The sequence below is a fragment of the Buceros rhinoceros genome, unplaced genomic scaffold (genome assembly GCF_000710305.1).
Source record: "Buceros rhinoceros silvestris isolate BGI_N320 unplaced genomic scaffold, ASM71030v1 scaffold13066, whole genome shotgun sequence".
Lineage (NCBI taxonomy): Eukaryota > Metazoa > Chordata > Aves > Bucerotiformes > Bucerotidae > Buceros > Buceros rhinoceros.
The window spans coordinates 1-12,171 of NW_010415857.1; the positions used below are offsets into that span (position 1 = coordinate 1).

General features: G+C 38.1%; 1 protein-coding gene across 1 annotated transcript; it reads right to left on the minus strand.

Moving 5' to 3' along the window:
• Positions 1–3,598: 3,598 nt before the first annotated feature.
• UTP15 (UTP15, U3 small nucleolar ribonucleoprotein, homolog (S. cerevisiae)) lies at positions 3,599–11,858 on the minus strand. The gene is made up of 11 exons (XM_010137571.1): positions 11,759–11,858; positions 11,491–11,675; positions 10,239–10,417; positions 9,314–9,439; positions 8,589–8,724; positions 7,349–7,433; positions 5,521–5,670; positions 5,241–5,342; positions 4,904–5,037; positions 4,330–4,388; positions 3,599–3,841 (listed from the first exon to the last, which is right to left on the minus strand). The coding sequence occupies exons 2-11, from the start codon at positions 11,532–11,534 to the stop codon at positions 3,618–3,620; spliced, it is 1,239 nt and encodes a 412-aa protein (XP_010135873.1). The 5' UTR covers positions 11,535–11,675; positions 11,759–11,858; the 3' UTR covers positions 3,599–3,617.
• Positions 11,859–12,171: the final 313 nt, after the last annotated feature.

Sequence of the window (12,171 nt, forward strand, 5' to 3'; positions counted from 1 at the left end):
CTTATGCACAACTATCTGGAGCATGGAGTCTCAGAAAAGTTCAGTCTTGGCTAGGAGCTTATCATGGCCCCAGTCACAACCTTCCAACACAGGGCTTCAGGGGTCCCAGGGGCCATCATCAGTGTTGAAGACGGAGGTGAAGATGGTATTAAACGTCTCTGCTTTGTCTACATCCCTATTTGTGAGGTGCCCAACCTTTGTCAAGGAACAGGTCAATGTTATCTCCAATGTTCCTTTTTGTTTCAGTTTCTCATTTTTGAAGCACTCTACATAGGTCAATTGTAATGTTAGACCATAAATATTTCACTATTTTCTTCTCATCGTTACTCAGCTTTGAACAACTCGAGCAATACAATGTACTAAATTGAAGCAGCATGATCTTCAAAGTATCTGTTGAAATACAAGGTATTTACACTCAAGAAGTCACAACGTGTAAGTGAGCTATCAATAAAAGTTTCTCTCATTAGCAGAATTAGACCAGGAGAAAACAATGAGTGTCCTTACTGAAAAATACTCAGCTGAAGGCTTGATAAAATCAACCAGGTGACCAACTAGCTCATCTCTCTCCTTCTCCCATATAATTCAGGTGTCTGAACACAGGAATTCAGGTACTTAACACAGAGAAATGCTGAATTTAATACACATTTTGAAATCCAGTCAATTTCTGGTCGCATTAGATTAGAGAAGCCTTTTTTCTGGCAACCCTCTACATAAACCATGCTCCTGAGCCATAAAATATTCAGGGGTGGGGAGGTGTTCCCTCTTTCAACAAACAGCTGCAAAAATGCTTCCCTTGAAAACGACATCAAAGAAGTTACAGACCAGAAGTGTATCTGTTACTATCTGCTCTGGGAAAAGATAATTTTTTACTGTATTTCAAATCAAGCTGGTAATTCCCCAATGACCTAGAATTCAAGGAAGACGCCGTGTGCAATAAATCCACTTTTCCATATAAGCAGAACATACAAAGAACATCCTTTCCCCAAATAGGACACCCAGCATTATATCCTCTCCAATCCAATACACAATTAACTGTTTCAACTAGTTCAGTTCATGACATTCCACGTTAATGCATCAAATGATTAGATTCTGGGGCATAAGGTAATGCACTGCTGGAAAAATAATTACATTTTCATATAAATAAATTCAATTTTCACCTATAAAAAAAACCCGCATGCTTGACACTGCAGTAATTTTTACATTCACCAACACAGAAAGACCACCCAAACTGTTACCTGAAAGAACTTTTTTCCCTACTATTTTATTCAGCTTCCATAATGAAAGAAACCCCCAACTTAATAAATTAAAAAAAAGGGAAAAAAACCTCTTTCTGTAACTGACAAGAGCAGAGACACAAAGAACAGACAATTCTGACAAGCGGACTAGGTGTCACCTGAACAAATACCACTTTTCAACACACAGAACACCACACAGTAGAAGTCATAATACACCTGGTTGCTTCTGCTCAAGTAGCAGAGAACCAGTTGGTCGGACAGATAGAAGTCTTCAAAATCTCATTTTAATAGTCTTATTAGAAATTAAGATCTTAAATAGCATTTGGTTTTCCATGTTTTGATCATATTTGATCATATTTGATCATTTGTGTGGATGATACCTAGCATGTATATCCAGCTCTACCTTGGCCATGGTACATGTTGTAATCAAATTACCATAAAATCATAGCATCATCAAGTAGTTTGGGTTGAAAGACACCTTTCAAGCTCATGTAGCCCAAACACATTGCAGTAAGCAGGTAAAACTTGAACTAGATCAGCTGCCCAGAGCCCTGTCCAATCTGACCTTGAACGCTTCCAGGGATGAGGCATTTACCACCGTTCTGGGCCATCTGTTCCAGTGCTTCACCACCCTCATCATAAAAAAATTTCTTCCTTGTATCTAGCCTAAATCTGCCCTCTTTCAGTTTAAAATCATTACCCCTTGTCCTGTTGCAACAAGTCCTGCTAAAAAAGATTGTTCCCCATCTTTCTTATAGGCACCCAGTAAGTACTGAAAGGTTGCAACAGGGTCTCCCTGCTGACGATCCCTCAGCAAATCCATCTCTCTCCAGCCGCATCTTCAGCAGCATTCAAGGCCAGGTTGGTCGGGGCTCTGGGCAACCTGATCTAGCTGAAGATATCCCTGCTCACTGCAGCACAGGTTGGACCTCTGAAGGTCCCTTCCAACCCAAATCATTGTACGACTCTATGATAACCTAACTTCTTCCTATGGTTTCTGCTAGCCACGCATCAAACTTCAAGGCACTACAGCGGATACATGCTTTAGTTAAGCACCTTAGTAAGAACTAAAAATATGTTTGATGCCAAGGCCAGTGGTTCTCAAGCCATGGAACACTAAGCTGCAAAATCCAAACACTGTTACGTTACCTTGAAAATATTAGTCTGTACAATAGAAATACAAAAACCTTGGTGGTCTAGGAAAGGAATCAGAAAAACCCAAACTACAAGTCTGCGGTCTGAGAGAGGCTCAGAAGACGACAAAACAGAAGAGAAAGGGCGAGCTAAGCTGTTTGAAGACTGATAACAACAAACTCTGATACCAATTATCCACCGTATAGGGAAGAGTTCCCACGAAAATCTTCAACTGCTGTTTCTTCAGCAGCCGGTAGGACATGACAGAGTCCACAAAATGGACCTTCTTAAGCTCAAGCCACATGCGTAACAGCTATGCAAAATTATTAATCAGTTTTTGAATATGTATTATTATTTTGGGGGAAATAATGAATATGCATGTAATTGGGTGATATAAGCTTTGGCTGGGGCAGCACATGAGGTGCGAGATTTGGGGAAGATACACCCCTCGCACCCGATGCTGATAAGATAAAGAAAATGCTGCTTCTTAATGCTACACTGGTGTTAAGGAGTTTTTCTTCCAAGTTTTCGGTAACACATTACCAAAGGGTCATGGAATAAGTAGGCTCTAGGAAGAGCTTTCCCCTCCCGAAAACTTGTTTTATGTGAAGTCTGCTAAGTGATACTGCCCAATTAAGTCACACAATTAAAATTATCACACAGATTTTCCCAAAGACAAAAGAGAGTTCAGATCTATTAGCAGAAATAAGATAAAAATAGTAAAGTAAGCAGCAAGTCATTTTGCTGCTTTCTATGAATCCATGGAAGTCTGAAATGAAGATGAAGCAGGAAGAGAAAACACAGTGTGGTTAAGTTGTATCAAATACATACAGGGTTTTATTCTTATGACCAAGTATGTGAGATTGGATATTAAACTTAAATAAGGACAATGACACATTAAAATTAGACAAACCTCAACTATTTTCTGGTAAATAAAAACTGAAAATTGTTTACTGTTTCTCCAAATCAAATAATGACTTAGTACTTGATGCACAAAATACTCTTTAAAGTAACTCTGGAATAAAACTTGAAAATTCAATTGTTTGAAAAATATTGCATGGTAAAATCTTAAAAATGTCCTTCATTCTCTGTCTTCAGTAATTCAGAAACACAGTTTGGAAGACAGAAGAAACGGGAAAATAGAGGGGCTTATTTCGAAAGTAACTATTATAAAAAGTTACCAGGAGAACAGGTCATGTATTTCAAGTCCACATTATTTTTGTGACAATTTGTTGCAATGGTTGTCAGTCAGTTATTTATGTTTGTTTCAATGGTCTCTGTAAGGCCATTACTTTTGTCCTCTTCTAGGTAAGTAGCTGTTTTCTTAGTAAAAGTAGCAAACAGTGTATCCATCATTCCCAAAACTTCCAGTAGTTCCTCTTGATAGTCAATCTCTTTTCCTATGGCTTCCTGAAGTCTCAGGAATTGTCTATCAACAATCGGTGACTGCCCAACCACAGGCTGATAAATGTCTGTAAAGAAAAAAGTCACTCAGGAATCCATGTATCTATAAAAACGTGAAAATTATCTTAGCTCATTAGAGATTTATTTCAGGAGTCCAGCACAAGTCCAGTGAACAAATAAGACTTTAATGATGCTCTGAAACAGTGTTAATTATTGGTATGTACTCACTGTAACAGCAAGTCAAACTAACAGAAACTGAAGTTTTTACAAGCTCAAATACTATTTTTACCTCATTGGAGATACAGAAGTCACTGGTACTACGTACATGAAGTGTCAAAGATACTTAGAGACCATGAGGAGCCTCCTGCAGCTGGTGCAAATCAGATACTGACTGTGGTCAAAGTCATCTAGCAGTATCTTTCTGTATCATTCTCTTAATAGAGTCCATATTTATAAACAAACCCAAAAAGTTTTGGTTTCTTAAAAATGCAGCATTTTTTACCTTATTTCAAAACTAGGTATATGGCTTTGAGAATCTTTATTGTGTTGTACTTACCAGTGATCATATCTGCAACAGTCACCAGTATAGGAGTAAATCTAGGCTCAATCACACGCCTGCAAGATTAGAAGACACCCCAATTTTACTGTTTTTGCCAGCTGCTTGTTGGTGGGAGGAGTACAACTTTCTCATACAGGCATACTTCATACAGGCATACTTCATACAGGCATACAATTTTTACTTCATGAAGAGGTATCGCAGAACAGCAGTCAGAGATGTGAGTCAAAAAAGCTACCTGTGTGGTATTCACATCTCCCTTTCAGGAATACAGTGGAGCTTGGAGGACTGGCAAAAGCCTCAAGTACATGAAAACGTGAGTTTTCATGGAAACAGAAAATAATAGGCTATGGGTAGAATTTCTGGCAAAGAAGTAAATATACTCTCTCATACTCTCAGGAAAATTGTTTTTTGCTAACAGGTTAAGTGTACTATCCCAGTCCCTGGTATCAGAAAGCATGTGAGATTTCAAGAGTACCAGCGTTCAGCCTGTGATCTCTTGAGACTTTCTGGCAAAAGCTGTTAAGAAATACAGATCTCAAAATAGACAAGAGAACTCAGCTTAAAATAATACCTTGCCACAAAGGTAAGAAGGAGATTAATTTGCTTCTCATCTCGGCCTGCAAGTGCACTCCTCAGTGTTCCTCTGCGATGTAGTTCCTGCATGACCGCAACCGTAACTTCAGGAGTATAAAGCCTGATGGGTGGCTGGATATAGAGAACAAACAGTTTAGTACCTAAGCAACATCTTTGCACAAAACAGGGGTGCTATCAGAAAGATCAGAATGGAACCCACACAAGTTTGATTAATTTCTAGTTATACAATGAAGTAAAATTGGTTTGACATATAGAAAAAAGTCCACATCAGATGACAGCACACAACTCTCATGAGACAAAAAACAATGACTTACCTCCAGTACCGCATCAAGGGCCTTGGAAGACTGAAAGCTCTTTAACAGCTTGTCGTATTTCCTCAAAACACGTTTTACAGGTTTACTGACACAGAAATCTTCCTGGAATTGAAAGACGACAGAATAAGACAGACACACACGATGGGTTAGATGCGCTACCATGAACAAGCTTTTATGTCTTGATATCTTCCCTCCCTTCCCTTTTTTCAATTTAGCACACATTCTGCGCATTTCTCACCATATGCTCATTCTGAGCATACATTTTCTCACCATACTATACCTGTTTTGGCATGTAAGTTCTTCCTTTCACATAGGTTCTATATGCTGGTTGTCTCTTCTTTAGAAACTTTTCTTTCCTTTCTTCAGGTTTTCTGTGCTTGACATTTAGCACCCCATTGGTCATGCCTACAACTATGGTTTCATCTTCAGGCTAAAACGAAGAAATCACAGAATGAGGAACCTAGTGTTTTATATGGTGATCTATGCCCTACTATGAAGATTTTAAAATTTTTATGCTTCTTGACAAGGCTTAAATTACAGTATCATAGAAAAACTTATTTTGGAAGGTCCTTTATGACGTCCTGTGTTCAATACAGGGATAGCTTCAAGGGTATAATCACAAGCAACATTATCCATTTAATAAACCTTTAACAAATGCCTAGAGAGCCTAAAACCTGACTAGTGAAGCAAGCTCAAATATGCTTCAACATCCTTATATATCCATACATATACATAAGTATAATCTATGACAGGTTTGGTTTTGTTCAAAGGTGTACAACTGCCTCTAGCTATTACAAGCCATATAGTAGAGATGAATACTACCTATGAGAACACTATCATGGAACAGCAGGATTTTGAGACACAAGTGCAAGATGTTCAAAATACCAGTCAGTGGTATAAATTTCACCCACTGCATATATCTGATGCTAAAGGTTTTAATTTTAAATGAGGTACTGGAGGGAAACACCGACTTCACATACAAAATAGAGAGTCCTGACCCATTATTACTAACAGATAATTCTGTGAAAACATGAAACATTAGCTGAAAGTTCAACTGCTGGTAAGAAAAAAATTTCAAAAGTAAAAAGTGTTAGGAATTACTACAGAAGAAATAAAATCTAGAAAGTCACTATGCCATTAAATAAAAGTGATATTTACCAACCTCTTAAATCCTATGCATGTCATTTGCAAAAAACAGTAGCAGATTCAGAACAAAATAAAATAAAAACAATGAGAATCAAATATTGGCTTGATTTGAGACAGAACTCTTCAGCATGGGAAGAAGAAACAGTTAAGGAGGGATACAATAACAGCCTGCAGAATTATGACAGGTATGGATGCAGATCAGCTAGGCAATGTCTCATTTAGGGGCATTAAATGAAGCTACTGAAGGTTGAAATGGAACAAAAGGAGGTAATTCTTCACACAAATAGCAGAAATTTGGAACTCCTTGTTAAGGAATCTAGTGAGGTTAAACGTTCGTCCAAGCTCAAGGAGAGACTGAACAGGTTTATTTAAGAGCAATCTTTTGAACTACACAGAAACTACACTCTGATGAGTTAATCTCTCACCTGGAAATGAGTTTGGAGTTTGGGACAATATCAGGAAACTTATTATACGCACTTGCCCTGGTTTTAGTTTTCCATACACACCTACATAAGGTTATAGTTGGAAGCAGTGTCTGGAATTAGACCAACCTTTTCTTTAACTCAGAGTCAACAAGAGAGCTGACAAAAGAAAAAAAGTAGCTCATTTACCACTGCCACACAAGAGGCTCACAAGGTTCCTGAAAGGCAAAACATGAGTACTATCTTCTTAAAGTCAAAGGACTTCCCTTCTAAACTGAGTATTTTCTCCATGATATATAATGCCCTTGATAAACACACAATTTTGTATAGACCTAATCAGGTAGCATCTGGTATCTGAACGTAAACGTTAAGACCTCTAAATGCATTTTTCACTAAGAAGGAATATATTCAGTCATCCTACCTTGTATGTACAGCATTCTTTCGAAACACCAAACAGTAATGAAAGCAAAAATTAATTACTTCAGTGACTTACAAGGTATCAGTAATTACTCCACCTAGAAAGAGTTCTAATGCACTTACCGACAATGCAAGACTGAGGATGGATGTGGCATAATTAAAGCTGTGGACTACTTTGTAAGAAGTAGTACTGTAAATCTTCACATGCCTGTACAGAAGAGTAATGATTAAAACCTCGTTACTAATGCTTTATGGTAGACACTTTACAGGAATTTCATCACTCCCAACTTCTACAGATCATTTAAGGAGACTTGAGTATTTAAACAAAGCATTCTTCAGAGTATCACTGAGCTTCTGACTCATTACCTCTCCTGCAACAGTGAGGTTCTGTTGAAAGATACACAAAAGTCCAGAAAGGATTACCCTTACTCAAAAAGATGAAAATGGGGCAAGGACAAGAGAAAAAATTGAAGGCAGATGTAGCAACTCTCTGAATTCAGCAACGCTTATTAGAAACACTAAAACAGCATTTCTTCAAATTTGTTCTTAAATTTTAAATGTAAGATCTATTGACAACTTCTGGAAATAAATCCACAGATATTCTTGTATCTGGCTGTTCTTTAATGATTTGGGTGAAGGAAAGAAATATTTAACAAACGATAAAACAAAACAGTATCTTACAACAATGAATGTTAGTATGTTGAAATGAAAGTATGAATGTTAGTGTTGCGAGCACCAAATGACGAAGAGCTGCAAAGCTAGTGAGATCCTTCAGCTTATGCTTGGTAATCATAAAGCCTGAGGAAGTTTAGGAAATACAGGAGGGAGGAAGGGAGAAAGAAACAGATGACTGTCATTTCAGACCACTTCATATTTCTAGTGCCTCAGATCAACAGATTGAGTACCAGTAGTCAGCAACTCAACCCAAACAAACAAAAAAGCAGGGAGGACATACTTCACTTGTGCACCCTGGGTACAAAATGGAACAGCGGAGAGACACAAAAAATGGGGCCTTTAAAGGTGAATACCGATAAACTTCCAGTTATTTAAAGTTAAGACAAGTTATTTTACAGAAATTGCAAAGGTTAGCTTAGAGATTCAGAAAAAGGAATTTTTATTCAGAAGTTCCCCATACACATTCCCAAACGGCACACGCAACCCTTACTAACATTCAGGCTAATAAGAGGAAAAGTTCAATGTATACTGCACCATGTACCCTGGCCCCAAGACATGCGTTCAAACAAACTGTATCTCTGTTTTAAGGCCAAAAACCATGCGCAGATTCACATGGATGGACAGTAACTTTCAAAGAAAAAAAAGACCTAAAGAATTTAAATAAAAATGAAGCCACAAATATACTAACCTGTCCAGGGATCCTGACAATAACCTCTGTCCGGAGCTGTTCAGGCATAAACAAGTTACAGTTTTGTGGTGATTTTTAAGCGAAACAAGTAACTGTCCGCCTTTTAGAACATCCCAAACTTTGACATAGCGACCTCCTGTGAGAAAAAAGCACACAGAACAGTTTGACATACATACACTTTTATGCCTCTCTAGAAAATTTTTCAGAGTGATACAGTCACTCAGAGTTCTCTGTACCTGCTCACCATCCCCATCCATTATAACTATCTTTTGGGACAAGACACAAGTCTATTCTTTCTTAGGCCATCATGCAGGCACAACTGAATGATTCAACATGCTCCTTACAAAAAAAAAAAATCCAGATACTACTGGGCTACACGACTTCCGATGCAGTGGCAAGAAGAGACTAAAAAATCTTGTCATCATTAACAGAAAGATACCGTCTTTTTAAGCCTTCTGAAGTATGTTCAACCCTTCGCTTTAGGACTGGGCTAATGCAAGTCTGTATCTTGTAATTTTTTTTTAAGCAGTTACAAGACAATCAAATCAGAGACAAAGAGACCCCGACGTTCAACCTCCAAATGAACACAGATTCCTAAAAAACATCTTTGAGAAATCTAGCTTTTACATCACTTACCAAATGAAAACACCATACAAGAAAAGAGGCAGCTTGAAATATTTCTCAAATTAGGACCACAGAAAAGAAATTTTGTTCTACTGAAGTACCTGCAGATACGAGAAGCCCGCCAGAAGGGAATAGAAGCACACTCTCCACAGGCTGGCCATGTTCTATTGTCATGACACTATGTTTTGTTCGTGCATCAAATAGTTTCACAGTGTGATCATAGGAACCTGCAGAGAACACCATAAATAGCTTCAGTTTCATAACTTCAGCTTTTTCAGGAACTAAAACAGCCATGTCCTATAATCTAAAGTTGCTCCTGACGAGAGTTTTAAAACATCCACTTAGAACACCTTGTGGTTTATCCTGGTTAATTTACAGCCTTCAGGCAACATAAGTCTTCTAATTCTACCCCTAGCAACATGTCAGGCCTTAAAATTCTTAATTTTATTTCTCTTCCGTTAACTGAATGTATTTATAACAACGAATACCAGGTAACCTGATGAAACATAACCGCTTGTGCCTTCTGAAGTAAGGAATACTAGTGTTTTCAGAGCAATTTACCACAGATTATTACAAAGCTACTGCTAGGAAAACCAAGAGCAACTGGTTTCAAATAACTTCTCACACGACCTTTCTTTTTTGAGTGTGTACAGTTTTGGGCTGTACAGACTACAATGGAACTAGTGTCCTCCCCAGAAACCTGTTAAAACAACTCTGGTCAGTCCCATCTGAAGGATACAATTACAGCATTTTCTTAAAACTTTTAAAAGCCAGTCAGAACAGTCTCATTAATCCTAACAGGCTAATGCAAAAAGATGTTAAAAATTACTTCACTCAGCTTCCCTGCAACATCAGTGTCAAGCTTGAAAAGCAAGCAAAACGGAAACAATGAAGGAAGGCACTGAGTAGGAAGCCAGAACCTCCATGTTTAAAATGTAATAAACAAGATCCTACTGTACCAAAACCTATCCTTCTGCAGTTTTCTTCAATTCAATCCAAAAATATATATAAAAAGTAAAACCAAACCTGTTATAAAGACATCTGCATTCACTTTACTTGCACAGCCGCATCTCACATAGTCAGTATGTTCACTGTACGAGACAATTTCTGTAGCACTCGGAATATCCCACAAATTTGATGAATAATCGTCACCACCAGAAAATATTCGGTATTTATCAGACAGGAAGCCCACTACGTGAACAGGTCTAGAAATCAAAGTCCACAATATCCAAAGTTAAAACGTATACTTGTTTCCAGAAGACTCAGTCTGTAGCAAGAGTTTATTAAAGTATTCTCTCTAACTTAAAAGTGCAAAGTGGTTACTATTGGAAGTTATAAAGCCTCACTTTAGAGATAAAAACGCTTCAGTTTTTAAATTTCCAGCCAGAAAAGGGTTAAGCTGACAGATGCTTACCTAAGCACCGATATAATCTTCCTTAAAGTTTTTACAGGCCCACAAGATGCTCACTCAAGAGCTGTAAATTCTGCATTTGTTACTTAAAGGTCTGTGTAACAGCACTATCCTTCAGAAAAAATTTATAGAAGTGAGTTTTAAGTACAACTGGGTTGAGCACTCTTTTTTAAAATCACCATATTTAAATCTGTGTTATTATTGTAACATCCCAAAAGAGAATGACTCTGACAGAAAATACAGATAACCCAAATCTTATTACAGCTGACTTACTGGTTAGGACGTACGGTAATACCCAGTCAACAAACACAGACGTCAAACAGAGGCACCCTCAAGGCGTGTCTGCGTGCTTTCCAGTGAAAGGGGGTTTGTTGTCCTTTATATATAAAAAACGCGTGCTGGTCTTCCATCACTGTCTTCTCACTGGTACACGAGAAATCTCCTTCTAACTCCTTCCCCAATCCGCCACCATGCACTTTTTCTGTTTTGTTTTTTTAAGGGATTCCTACTTTTCCTGGTGTATTTCTTTACACTTTTAGAACCTGTTTCCTGCCACCATCAAAACCAATCTACTTACCAGTGCCACGTAGTCTCAAGACTATGCGTACACACACTATGTGTAACTGACACCTTCTCGCATGATAAAGTGTATTTACTCTTCCATGTACTCAACTCATATTTAGAAATAAAAAAAAAAAAAACCACTCCAATTTTGAATTAATTTTTTAAAATCTACTTTTCAGTGAAGAGCTGCTCAAGAGCAACGCAGGTCAGTATTATTCAAATTTTCAGCAACACGCAAAGCAGATGTATGTAAATGCAGCCAACAAGCTTATACACATGAAGAAGAAACCAACGCTGTCTTACTTGGTATGGCCATCAAATTGCCTCAGTGGTGCTCTCCCACTCATGTCAAAGAGGCGAATGCTGCCCTCCTCACTGCCCGCAACGAGCAGATTGCCATCATCTCTGTACGTGGCACAGTAAGCAGCATCTTTGAAGCGAGAAAATGTTTTGATTGGTTCCTGGGAGTACCGACCATAAATGTGGATCTAGCAAAACAGAAGGCATTAAGTTCACTCATGTGATACCAACTGAAGGACAAGGACATAAAACCCTCAGGAAAGCCACTTACCCTTGAAGAGGCTGTGACAGCATAGTTATATGGAGGAATCGGGGAGAAGTCAATCTTATTTACTGCACCAAACTCCTTTATCTGAACAGGTGTCTAGAACAATTGTCACAAAGATTGTTAAACACACATAAGCACACTACCAAAAATGAAAACAGCAAAACAAAACCTATTCTTCCTACAAGGCACTCAAATCTCCTCTTAGAACCAAATCACTTTTTAAATACAATCCTACTGACTTCCTCTTCTGCCAGGCTACTTCCGCTCTTACTAATTTTTTTCCAATTCATGCATTATAACCTTAATGACTCACGGCTGTTTAAAAATCACTTTGATTAGTCGTAGGAAAGCAGTAAAAAAACCCCAACATTCTAGGGCAATAATCGCGTCTGATGGGCCAGTTTGGGGCACAAGTC